Genomic DNA, 13,989 nt, shown 5'->3' with positions numbered 1-13,989 from the left:
GTCCACTAACACCATCTACAAGATTAGCTGCATCATCTACAAAGTCATAGCAACAGCACCCGTGTCTATCTGGTTGACATGTTCTCTGGGTGCTCTTGACACACCTTAAGTCAGGACGTCAAAAGACTGGAGACATAGAATGGCAGAAAAAGAAAAACAAGACAACAGGCCTCCACCGTTTATGTACCCGGTTATCGGATCAACATTCCTGTATCCATCAGGACTGCCCCAACTGTGTTCTAATTTAGGAAAGGCTCAACTCTCTCCCCATCCGCTCTCAGAACCCAGCCACCTCTCTAAAACATTGTTGAAAGTACCGTATCTTTTGACCTTGTTTAGCGTCCTACTGCCTTTCAGCTAGATTTGTTCTATAAAAACATTAAATGTATAACTACAAGATGCTCATACAGACTAACTGGGGGTGAACTACCCATGTCTAAAAAAGCTGTCTACAGCCAGGGGATAGCAAGCAATAGACTAGTGGTTCCCATCCTGTGGTCCGGGGATCCCTGTGGGTCCGCGAAGACTCCTCAAGAGGTCCGCGACTGCTTAGAAAACAGTAACATCAAAAGATTAAGGGGGTTATTACAACTTTGGAGGAGGTGTTAATCCGTCCCAAAAGTGAAGGATATACCACCAGCCGTATTACGAGTCCATTATATCCTATGGAACTCGTAATACGGCTGGTGGTATATCCGTCACATTTGGGACGGATTAACACCTCCTCCAAAGTTGTAATAACCCCCTAAGTATCCAGCTTTCAGTAATGACTCAGGTGGGGGTCCCTGGATTCCAATAATGATTCAGAGGGGGTCCCCGGGTACCAGTATTGATAAAGGGGGGGTCCACAAAAGTCAAAAGGTTGGGGACCACTGCAATAGACCATGAACGTAGTTGTAAAGTAATAACAAGTAGCCTATCATCCAGTATATTCAAAAGTCGACTATACAACTGGTGATATCAAGCCAACTAATCGAAACTCCCTTGAACAGTTAGGAGGCACAACATTTTCTATCTTAAACTCAACAATATAGCAAATAATACCAAACAAGATTATTCCATACCGCAACCTTACAGATTGGTGTTACCATTTGTTCATTGAATAACGAAACCATGCAACTAGGTGATACCATGCAAGCTAATGCAAATGCAAACTCAAACTACATTGCCAAATATTACAAAATCTAAATACATTCATAGACCCAAGTGATAACAGTCAATCTAAAAAACTAAACTATGCAACAAGGTGACAGTAAGGAAAGTAATGCAGAACCACCTGAACAGCAGGAGATGCAAAGCAGTCTATTTCAAACTCCACTACGCAGTAACGTTATACAATCTACCACAAACAAGACCCAAGAGCCAGGTGATAACCAGCAGTCTCTCTACAACTCAACCTTACAAACAGGTGACACTAAGCAAACTAATCCAAAATGACTTGAAAAAGTAGATTATCATGCAATCTCAAGTAGTCTACACAAAGCCCAACCGCCTAGTCAAATAATACCAAACTACCACAAACTCAACACGCTACAAGAAGGTGACAGTAATCAATCACATTCAGCCGCACAGCAAGGGTATATCCAGCAGTCGATCCAAGCTCAGCCTCATAATACCAACTCAAACAAATAGCTAGGTGATACAAAGCATCAGTCATAAATTTGGCTGTAGAACTCAATGACACCAAACAAACTAAACTGAGCTCCACCAAACACACAGGCAATACCAAGCAAAATATCCAAAACCGAAGGATACAACGTGTTTATAACTAGCAATATATCCCAAACACATCTGCAAGACAAGGCGATACTAACTAAATTAATCAAAATTCAAGCATAGATCTATAGGATCCAAAATAATCTTTTTTACACTCAGTTGGGTTTACCAGTTAATACAATGCTGCCTACCTTAAACTCAATGCTACAACTAGGTAGTATCACACAATTTACTCCAAACTCGTTCATACACTTGTGTGATACTATACAATAAGCATGCAACCACATTCTATCTGCACTGAACAATGTTGCCAGGTGATACCAGGCAGACTACTTCCGACTCAGTTTCACTGCATGCGACTATCTAAAAGCAACCCTATCCCCGATATGCCTGCCAGGCACTAACATACTATGTGCTTGAAACTTGTTGTTGAGTGATTCATTTCCCATCATCGGTGGATTCTGGGCCAGCTGCTTGTCTCTTTTCATTCAATGCCAACCCCAGTGCTCTATGTCTGCTGCAGTCTCACTGGAGGCAGAAAATGCCTAGACCCTCTTGCATACTGGGGCACACATTATTTCATGCAACGTGGCGCTTCAAGGGAATGTGTTACATTGGGTGAAAGAGAACATAAATTCTCCTTATTTACAGAGGTTTGGAGCATTTCTGCTCTCTTCGTGCGCTGGTGTACTGTGTTCTGGCTAGCGCAATGCAGTCACTGGGCACCATACTGTAAGTGTGCCTGCATTATGGGCAAAACAATGCTTCTGCACCACCAATGGAACGAGTAAGTACCAAGGAGAAATAAAGATACTTATTCTCCTTGCGCCTCTGTCAAGTAGGCGCACCAATTTTGGCGCAAACTCATGCTTGCAAGTCTTTGTAAATCTGGGTATGCGTCAAAATACCTGGGCGGATGCATGGGAGTGCCAAAGATCCACCAGTATAGCGCCTACCCAATGCAAAGTAACGTAAGTCAGTGCTGTGCGCTGCATTGCAATACTTTGTATTCACTAAACTGTGCAAAGCCACGCAAATTAGCTTTGACTGCCTTAGTAAATGGCAAAAATGTTTTTGCGCTGGGGCTGGTCAACAAAAGTAGCACAACCCCGGTGCAAAATCATAGTAAATTTGGGCCATAGTGTTTTTACAGACATGTTATGCACAGCCCTACTCTGAGATAAACAAACCTCCTACAGCTTTTCTTGGGGCACATGTGCCTTATCACCATTGGACCCAACAGAGAAAGTGACTTACCGAGCTGGTAAAATGGGGACTGTCGAACCTGATGGATGAGAACAAAAACAGCAACATGTTAGAAAGAGGCAAGATCAGAGAAAGGATATCTAATTAGCCAAGGTGAGTGGCACAGTAGAACAACTTTTATTCAAAATAAGGTGTGACTTCAGTCATGGTACAGTGAACGAAACATCGACCACTAGGCAACATCTTCTAGACATACAGCATCTATAGAAATGCTTCTGCTGTTGTAATGTAGCAGTATGGGTACTCACATCTTTTATTAGAGGTATTTATGTAGGTCAGAAACAATAAGCAAGAGTGGCTGATCACTGTACCTTTACAACAAAACTAGATTCAGTAATCTAGTTGGTGACGTGAGCGAAGCCTATTCAACTTCTGAAAGACAAAGATTTCACCTGTTGTCTTACCAGCTAAACATCAGATATATTTACCTACTTTTTCTACCATGTAGTGTTTTATTAAGTTTATGAAACGGAGTTTAGTACTATCCTGACATATTCCTTTTCAGTGAGTTCAGACCGGTCTGAAGCAGGCGGAACATCTCCACAAATTAAATAAAGGCTTTACTATGTAGAGGTCGGTTTCAAAGTTCATTGGGGATCTTATGCCATCCCTCTGGGTTACATCCAGTGGCGACGTGGAGTATGTAATCAGGAGTGAGAAAGTGAGTTTAACTGTTTTTGTTAGTCACAGACTCAGAGCCTAATCTGCAGTGGTTCTCAGATTGGCCAAAGTTGTGTTATGCTTCCCACTAAATGGATTATTACTATCTTAATATTGACACTCTGTCCGCGGGTGTAGGTTGTTTCCTTGCATTTCCTAGATTTCAGTACCTCGGTCCAGCATTGAGGGGAAGGGCGTGGACAAGGAGGCTGTGCAGGGAAGTGTCTTCGCTTGATTCTGCCCTTGGTGACTTGCTAATCGCTATTTGGGTCTTATTGAAAACCTTCCTCAATAGTTCTGCTCTATGAGTTTCTTGAAGTGTTGGCAGTTAGCTTCAGTACTTGGTTTCAGACTGAGAGAATTCCAGAGTTTTGGCCTTGAACTCCTAATACTCCGCCCCCTTAGTTCTCCAGTTTAATGTTTTGCTGCGGTTCTAGAGCTGTATAACTGAAGGTGTTTTAGCCCTATGCCCAGTAGACATGTGAGTGTTGCACGGTATTTATTTACCTTTTATCCCAGGCCCTACTGGAAGCTAATAGAGGACTTAAAAAGTTGATGTGTTTTGTTCCATGTTCTAGAGTTAATAAGGTAAGAAAGTCAAGACATCGACAAGGCCAGCATAGATTATCAAGTTCAGTTTAATGCACTCCTGAAGCACATGTTCAGTAGACGTCACTTTTTTTAACCACTCTCTAAACCAACACCAATCTGGAGATAAATGATGCAATCTGCCTATCAGTACAGGTAATGACAGCTGATTCAAACCAAATATACCATGCATTCTTCTCTGCTTTGTTTCCAGCAGTGGAGTACAGTAACTCAGGATGGCAGTGGGACGGTGCAAATATATAAAAAATAACAATGTGATGTCTTCTGATATAAGCAGGCCGGGTCTTTGGATTGTCTTACTTAGCACGTATTTAAACTGATCTTTGTTCATTAAGATGTTAACCACCAATCCCATACTGTTAGCTGGCTTAGAAATTCAGCTGAGGTAGAAAGCACAGACATCTTTAACAGGTCTTACCCAAAAATGTGATGCAGTCTGCTAGAGGCACCCACTTTAATGTTTTAGAGGAGCAGTATCTATCCCTCTGCTGTTGTTGTCATGCCTGACAACACCAGGCTAGATTTGAATAAATTCCAACACATAGCACCACTTTCAGAAGTGTGCCTCCAGTTGTATCTAGCTATGTTTCTTTGATCTGGGCCCAGATACAATAGGCTGCAGTAATCCAGCCAATCACCGTGGCTCTTGTGAGTTCAATTTTATAGCTGGATTCCAAGAAAGGCAGAATTTTCCTCTGTGGCCGGAGCTGAATGTTTGGTAGTTCTGAGCATTTCTTAAAAATGAGAAGGATATCTTTAAGCACCATCAAGTATCTCCTAGGAGTTTAATCTTCTGTACTGGATCACGAGCTATCCTCAGTGTGGTGGGCTGGTCGAACGGAGGTTCTCTCTTCTTGTTGCTACCCGCTAGCAGGATCCTTGGTTTGTGCCATTTAGGCAATTCCCCTTCATCTGGAATGTATGTGACTCAAGCAATCAGAGGCACTGTTCTTAATCCCTGACCTAATGCATTCTACCTAAATTTCTGCAAAGCTCTATATATTTTCCAGCTTTTGAGAAAAGCGACACTGTCCAGTACAAGAGCGAGAGAGAGAGAGAAAGAAACCCCCCTGATGTGCCCAAGTACCATCATGGCCTATTTATCTTAGGGGGTTGTGCCTTACAGGTGCCTGGGGGTTATGCCCTGTAGGTGCAAGAGAAGGGAGAGGATTCTGGAAAAACACGAGTTAGGCAAAATCTCTGTGTATTCGCACACAGACACACACATCTACCCCTAAAAGGACATCAATTTGCCGAGTCAGATGAAAATAAGAATCACCTTTTCTTCACTGTTTGTCTCTCCACTTGGGAGTAAAATCCATTGACAAGTGAAATAAGCTGGAAAAATATCTAGTAAGGTGGCGAAGGAACCATTAGAAATTATGACCAGAAGGTTTTTAGACACATAGATGCCCATTGACCTCGTCTTTTGGGGGACGAAGGAACCATTAGAAATTATGACCAGAAGGTTTTTAGACACATAGATGCCCATTGACCTCGTCTTTTGGGGGGTCTTTCAGACAGGTCTGTCATTTTACCAACAGCACTACTCATAAAGGAATTTGTAGTTCATTATTGCTCTATACGGCCACAAGTCCCATCATGCTTGTCGAAGGGGCATGGAAGCTGAACTCGCCTGCATCAGAGAAGGCCTTGCCTGGAGTCACTTGCCAGCACCACGAGGCAGAGAAAGGTATACCACGTGCCTGTGACACAGGAAATAGCATCACTCATCTTTCGACACTTGGAGCAAAACGTCGTGCACTTGTTTTAAACATGTCATTACGAGAGCAAAGCCGCAGCATTTTAATAAACAAAACTGATTACTTGGAAATGCAGGTACTTGAACTAGCGAAAGAGAAATAGATTATTAGGTTTAGACGATAAGGTTTGGGTTAATCGCTTTCGGAAAGCGGTCGATAATGCGGGCACGTACCAATATATGACTGACAAATGCTACCACTTTTATACTAAAGCTACTGGACTTCCTGGGGTACTCGATTTAACGAAACCTCCCATATCCCTTAAGAAAACTAGCCTGCCTCCAACAAATGGCAATGCCTAAAAATACATGTAAAGCGAGCATTATGCTCGCCTTTAGATGCCGCCAAAGAGAGGCCTAGAGTTGCATGGGCAGGTCGCCGGAGCATTCAATTCGCCCACGCGGCAAGGCTGTCTCCGTCAAGGGTAGCCCCTGAGCGCCACAAGGCCAGAACCTAGGGGTCCCAGAGTAAACTCGGCGCGCGCTCGGCCCGGTCTTGGTGCAGACCCTGGCCGGTGGGCGCCTGCGGATGGAAAGCTGTGAGCCGTGACTCCTAGCTGAAGCTTCAGCCGGAGACACGGTGCCTGGCCTCGCTCGCCCCCGGCGCAGTCAGGTGGTGAGACATTTCCTCACACCCACATCAGAGCCCCCCACTCTTTGACCCTCGGGGCCCACTTTGCATATGAGGAAGGCAGGCAGAGGTTTCATCGCAACACTGGGGCCTGGGCCTGCGAGACCAGCCCGACTCGGGGAAACAAGTAGAAAAGCGATTGTTTGGAGTTTAAGTTCGATGCACTTACTGCAGTAGTGCTAAGCACACGTAAGCATAGAAACAGGACTTACGACTTTCTGCCAATACCAATAAAACATGTACCACGAACCAAGGTCCTCTAAAAACGTGCCCAGAAGCTGGGAACGTGCCATGAAGGCATATTATTAATTTGCGTTTCCTAAATGATGCTTATTTGCGACCCTAGGGACCCCTTCGGAGCTTCAGTTGTATGCATGTCCCCAGGCCCCACAACAACAGCAGTCGCCGCAGACACGGGTCCACTGAAGACGCTGCCGCGCACAGAACGTTTGGGCTCAGAACCGTGTCAGTCCCAGGCACTCCTGTGAATAAACCCGACTTAGAAATATTCAGCAATCAGACCTAAGGCTACGAGATCAGCGCTCCCCAGACTTTTAAGAACCCCAGCCCACTTAATGTAACGAAAACATAGTGTGATAGCACGCTGTCATTTACAGGCAGCGCGCGCCCCATTGAAATGGCCACTACATACAGTTTCACTGACAACAAATGTGTAGAAATCGCGTTTCAGAGAATATTTATCATTTCTTCATCATCAAGTGTCTTAATTTGTTTTCATCCTATTGAAATCTTTGTTTCCATCACACTTCAGAATTACAAAAAAGATCTGCATCACTTTTGCTTTCCTAACTGCTGAATGTGTAAGTTCATTTACAGGTATTTACAGTTAGTTGTGTGTTACAGAAAATCACACCCTACAGCCTTTCCTGTCACACCCTCTACACACCAGCAAGATTGTCACAAAATTACTTTTCTTTCTTTGACTGCAAAGTGAGAGGACACTGTAAACACTTACGCACATGTTAAAAAAACATAAGCAGCAATTTGTCAGACGACATAGCCTGACATTTGACCTCTGTCTTTGAAGCAGCAAATGTGACAAGATAAATACAGAATTGTGAGGCATCTTTATTTATTACTTGAACTTTCACAACCCATCAAAAATCAGCTTGCGACTAACTGTTTGGGAAACAATGTACTAGATAAATATGTAAGAGGTCGCCCCTAGACCCCCCCCAGACACTAGTATTAACACACTATGAAGAACAACGAGGCCTAAGCGCACGTACAGAGCACTGTCGCTTGGGGACTTCATGGGGACAGTGTTAGCTTGGCTGGTCAAGCACGGTGCACTGTCTTCTGTGGTACTGAGTTGTGTTCTTTGGCAGTTTCAGACGCAATCTCCGCCCCCCCTTGCTTAACTCCGCGCCATCTGGTAAGAGCTCAGAATATCAGAGGGCCCACTCACAGCAGCAGGGCGAGTAACCGCTTGAGAGTGAGTGTGAGAACAGTTGGCTCCTTACCACAAGGCCTCCACTTGCAGAGATAAGTGGCCCAATCCAACCCACTCATACTTGGCTCGCTCTTATGGCTCAGTCACGCCTGGTGGGGGCCGTCTCATTTTGGTACAAGATGGGGATCGATGGGAGTTGTCTAGAATTCAAGCAAAGTAGTAATTTGCTTTGCTTTGCATTACTTTATGTCAAGGCGCGTCCTGTGGGTGATATATTACACTATCGCTCACAGTTTTTGCTGCAAAGCCCTATTTACTAACAATGTAGTCAGGGCTTTACACCCAAAAAATTACTCCTCGAGGCAGGTGCAGATTAGGATAAATGTGTTTATTTCTCCATACTTTGCATATGTGCTGCACTCTCAGGGTACAGATCCTTTGCTAGACTCTCACAGCCACATTTGCACTATGATGCATTTTAGTGTGCGTGGTGTTAGGCCGCCTGCCTGCTCCAGCTCTTGGGACATGAGCTGCAGCTCCATATCTTTAAAGCTATGGCGCTGTCTTGCTCTCTCCCTTTCACGCAACGCAGCACAGCTGCGTCTGAAATAAAAGCACATTTTCCCCTTTCTTTATTTCTGGTGTTACAGCGCTGGGCCTAGTTACAAAAGAATTTACATTGTATGCTTTTAATACATTATAAATGTGCGAGCAACAGGTTTGGTCTACATATCTGAATTCTTGCACCAGGGTTTACTTACTGACTCTGAAAGTGTCAACACTCGCACCATATGGATTAGCTTACATTATTTGATGGCCTTGGTATTTGTTCAGTCCACAGTTTCTATTCATAGGTTTCCTGTGCACTGATGTGTCTAGCTTGCACACATGTACAAAACATATTAGCACACTTCTTTCCGTACTAATCTAATTTTGCACACATGCACAATTCAAATGTGTGGCACGTGAAAAAGTATGTGTCACCAAAACAGACTTGCATGTGCATATGAGTCAGCTAAGGCACGCAGAAAAGTCATATACATCTGTAACATTTCCATGGAGCACAGTCACCAGCACTGGGGTACTGCATGCTCCCCAAAACACCAATACTTCTCGGACAGCCAAAGTGACTCTGCCGCAGTGATTGCTGTCAAGTACAAAAGGTGCAGCAGTCTCTATGGCTAAAGTACAGAGAGCCATGTTTATGGCCTGGTTTGTGTTGCTCTTACCTTAAGTGAAATTTATGAAGCAACGCAAGGCCACCTTACGTGGTCCTGTCTGGCTTCATGAACCTTGAATAAGGTAACACAGCGCAAATCTCTGTAAAATATTACTCTGCGCCAGGGAGGCGTTTCCATGGGTGTTGCATCTGTGTTGCCACACAACATCCATGGATTTTGACGCATTCCTTGATTTACAAGAACTTGTAAACCTGGGAATGTGCCAAAAAGATACGCCTCCCAGGAGAGGCATAACGAGGAGAAATATGTATGTTTCTCCTAATTTGCTTCCTCTTTCTATGTAGGAATATGCCTCTCAGGATTCTTTTTGTGCAAGAAGGTGTCCCTTCCTGCACAAAAAGAATCCTACATGCAACACAGGCACCCTTGCACCATGGTTCCAAAAGGGCACCAGTGCAGGGGGAAAGGACAGGGATGCGACGTGTTGGATAAATAACGGCGCATGACTGCCCTTTCCCTGTGATGCAGGGCAGCGCAGCAAGGTGACTTGCTGCACTGTGCCACAAAACTCCTAAATATGGGCCTAACTGTGTTAGCCTATAGTATACTACATGCCAAATCCATGGAAGTGGGAACACCAAAGGCATCATTTACGAGGTCCGTGGTGCAGGGCGATGCAGCAAGTGCCTTGCTGCGCTGCCCGGCACCACTGGAAAAAGGGCGGAAATGTGCAGTATCTGCAAGATATGGCACATTTCTGTCCTCTCCCTCTGCACTGGTGCGCAAGTTGCTGCAGAATGCAGCACACATAGAAAGAGGGAAAAACAGGGAGAAATAAATATATTTCTCCCCGTTGGGTCACTGTTATGCCGCCTCTGAGGTGGCGTAGGAATCTGACGCATTCCCAGACTTGTAAACCTGGAAATGCGTCAGATTCCTTCGGGTTCCATGGGTGTTGCGTGGGAACACCCCAAGCAACACCCATGGAACGTCCCTTTCACACAGTGTTATGCGTGAAAGAGGTGCATATTTAGGAGGCCATGAAAAGCAACACAAGGTTGCTTTGCGTGGCCGTGTAAATATAGGTCGGCACACTGCGCCACCAGTGCGTAAAAATAAATGAAGCTCCGGTGGCGCAGTGTGCCGGCAGGACCTTGTAAATGATGCCCCAACTGCTCAAACCTATCGTTCTTAAAAACTCACTGTCAGATGCTGTGAGGGCACGGTAACGCTGTGCTCTAGCCTCTAATTGTATTTTTTTTATTACTCCTGGGGTCATCCTTTTGTCCTATTCCTTTACATAATGCGATGAACCACATCCTACCATTAACTTTTTGTTTTTGTAAGCCAACAACATCCTCTCAACTTGAAACTCCTCTTGCACCCGGTTACGGGAACTGAATGGTGGACCTCTTGTCGCCGGGCCATCCAGGGAGCCCAGGCTGTTACCCTTCCTCCTGTGGAAAAAACTGTTGAGGTGCAGATAACAGCAACACTTGGTCTTTTTGGACAATGGTGGCAGCCCATGCAAAGCAGGGACGTAAGACAACTGCACTACTGATATCACCATGAGTGGTTGGGCTACCCTTGGGTGAGGATGGGCATTGTCCGTCTCCTTGATCAGCCAAGTACCGCAGCATTCTTACTTTGATGGACTGGACAATCTACTGCTCTGAGGCAGGGGAGCGCAGAAGTACAACTGCTCCTTTGGGAGCCTTTGTCCCAATTGTGGTCTTTTGATAGGTTGGCTTTTCCAAGTAAAGCCACGTCTGAGAAGGTACCAACTTCGTACCCAACGTAAAACAAGCGTAGTTCAAGTTCTCTACAATGTACCGTCCTCTAGCTGTGGCCTGACACAAGAATGAAAAGGAAAGTGAGCAACCCGACTGAACCTGCAGGCAACTGAGAAGATGGTTCAGCAGAGGAAACACCTCTCTTCTACTCACCTCCCCCGACTTTGACATTAGAGCAGCGACAGGAATGTAGGCCTCCTAGGGCAGTTCTCTGGGCTGTATTCTCTGACACCCTGGAAGACGCTGTAGTCCGCCTACAACAACAACAACTTTGGTTCCAAAGTGCTAGTCAGGTGCCGGGCCTGCTGGATATCTGGCCAGGTTCAGGAATACATCAGCTTGGATGTCACTGAGAAGCTGTCTCTTTTGGTTACTGCATCCTCTCTGAGCTCCTCAGCTTGTCCACTGGTTCTGCTGTCAAAGGAGGGGTGAATGAACTACAGAGGGCTCACTGGTGCCACCAAACTGGCATCAACTCATTGTCGGAGCTCACCAGCTCATTGATAAATTTGGTGTTCATGTTTTTTGAAAAGCTGCAGCTTAATAATCCACTACTTTTACATTGCCATTACACTTGATGTAAAAAAGAAGATCGTGACCCCAGAGAGCCTGTTCGTGTTTAGGGTAATCTGCAGCACATATAGAAAGAGGAAAATGCCTCTCTGTATTGTTTTTCTGCAGGAATGTGTCCCTTGCTGCACAAAAGCAATCCTGCTGACAGCGCAGACACCCTTGCACCATGGTGCACAGAGGGAAAGGGCAGAAATGCACTGTAGCTTGAAAATATGGTGCATTCCTGCCCTTTCTAATTGGTGTAGGACAATGCAGCAAGAATACTTACGGCTCTGCCCTACTCCAATTCATTGGTAATATGCTCCTCAGTTCTTACTTTTAAAGAGGCATCAGACAATCCCTATGAAGCCCCAGAAAACCCCAGAAAACTGAGAACTTCGGCCAGGTGACGGAAGAGTATTACAACTGGTCCTTGAACCGCAGAACAAGGATCCTACCTAAAACTTATATGGAGAATAGCCTTTGAATTGTTAAGGCTCGAAACACCGAAATACCCCATTATTTATCACTTTAACTATTCTGCAACTTTAACTTTCTTTTTAATAAGGGTTTTTTACTTTTTAGTGTACTAAGGCTCCCTGGAAAGTCACCTTTATTCTGATGGCAGCACCTGTTATGGTGTGCTGCTATCACAATAAAGGTGACTTTCACACCACCATCCCTGACCTAGGCCTTGACTGATTGGCCGAAATACCAAGGAGAGTCTAGGTGGCCTTGGGGACCCAGCTTTCAGTTTTAGACCCAATGCCCAGCAGGCTGATCAGTGGGAAAAACATGCAGTCTCTCATTTTGATACTAATGGCAGGTCCTTACAGCTTATTGAGTGAAGGAAAAGGCCTCAAAAGAGGTGCAGTTTGGTCCTGTGGCCCAGTTAGTAGTATTTTAGAAAACACTGGAGGGCTGCGTGGGTGAAGAAGTGTAGCCTACATATTATGCTAGAAGGTATTTAAAGATCAATTAATGTAATGTGGCCCTGTGCATTAGCATGTGTTGATTTAGAAAGTACAAGAATGCTCTTTGGGGGCTGCAGTGTCCCGTGTTTCAGGCTATAGTTCACTGAAGCTGTCTTTGGCTTTATTGCGGCCCTAGGCCCAGCCAGCAGTACTTCACAAAGTTACACTGGATTGCTGCATTACATTCCCTTGTTACATTGTACAATACTACAGAAAGCGCTGTAAGGCAACATGGGTGCAGTGCAACCCTAGTCTGTCCCAGCCAATGCTTAATATGTAAATAAAAATGTGTGGTGCCCAAAGCCCTCCTCTTAAAAACGAGGCTGCTACAATTAAATGTGCAAACACGGAATACTGAGGCAGCATAGGCCTAAAGCCATCTCTGGCTTCTTTAATCCATTTACTGCCAGTTCCTGCCCCTTCAGCTTACTCTTTCAGCTTTCTACTTTCTCCCTTTCTGACACTTTTTCCCGTTTCTCTTCCTCCCTCTTTCTCATATGTTTATTTTGCTCGCAGTAAATGCTTGAGGCACAAAAATAAGTGCCGGCCCTCAAAAATAAGTGCTGGTGCTCCTCACCGGAAACAACAAGCACAAATTAAGCACTGGCCCCAGCCCGTGGAACTTTGGAAAGCCCAACAAGGTACTCTGGCTACAGTACACCCCTGTGTCTCAGTGGATAGTGTATTAAAGCTGTAGGTGGGCCCTGTGGGGGCAGTGCAGTCCTTTGTCCCACTTCACGGTGTTACAGAAGGCATTGTACTGCTCTTAGGCTGCTCTTTGGTTCTGTGGCTCGACCTGCAGTACTTTAGAAGCCACACAAGAGGCACGGGCCTGTGTCTCAGGAGATAGTACATTAGAGGCTCAGGGGCCTCTGCGGAGCAGTGTACTCCTTTCTCACATTCTATGGTACCTCCAAAACCATTACACTGCTCCCAGGATGCATTATGGTCCTGTGTCTCGGCCTGCAGTACTTTAGAAGTCTTACACGCCGCTGTGGGCACAGCACAGGCCAGTGGACAATACACTAAGGGGTGTATTTATGAAGAGCAGCGCCACTTTTATTCACCAATTAACGCCTCCCTAATGCCACCATGTGTGCCATATGTAATATATGGAGCACTATGGTGGTAGTTACGGAACTAGTGTCAGAATTTTTTATGCTAGTTCGGCGATTTGCGGAATTAGGCTAAAAAATGTTGACGCTAATCTTGCAAAGCACCCAGAGGCCCATTGTAACCAATGGGAGCCTCCTTTTTAACGCCTGCTCAGAGCAGGTGTTAAAAGTGCAGAAAAAAATTATGCAAAGAAATCTCTTAGATTTCTTTGTGCCATTTTTTTTGCCCCCCTCCCTAACAGGGTAACACCCCCTTTGCATTCATTATGCCTGGCGCAGGCATCATGTAGCGCAAAGCGATACGAAGTGGCGCAAT

At 45.1% G+C, this 13,989-nt stretch overlaps 1 protein-coding gene across 1 annotated transcript in view; it reads right to left on the bottom strand.

The window, feature by feature from the left end:
* SPIB (Spi-B transcription factor) overlaps positions 1 to 13,989 on the bottom strand; it is a 43,588-nt gene that overhangs the window by 21,686 nt on the left and 7,913 nt on the right. Inside the window, exon 2 of the mRNA XM_069200921.1 lies at positions 2,974 to 3,001. Coding sequence (XP_069057022.1) covers positions 2,974 to 3,001 — 28 coding nt within the window. The remainder of the gene's footprint in view (positions 1 to 2,973; positions 3,002 to 13,989) is intronic.

The sequence above is a fragment of the Pleurodeles waltl genome, chromosome 7, assembly GCF_031143425.1.
Source record: "Pleurodeles waltl isolate 20211129_DDA chromosome 7, aPleWal1.hap1.20221129, whole genome shotgun sequence".
NCBI lineage: Eukaryota > Metazoa > Chordata > Amphibia > Caudata > Salamandridae > Pleurodeles > Pleurodeles waltl.
Note: the sequence above shows the minus strand (reverse complement) of the source record. Positions and strands in the feature narration are given on the sequence as shown.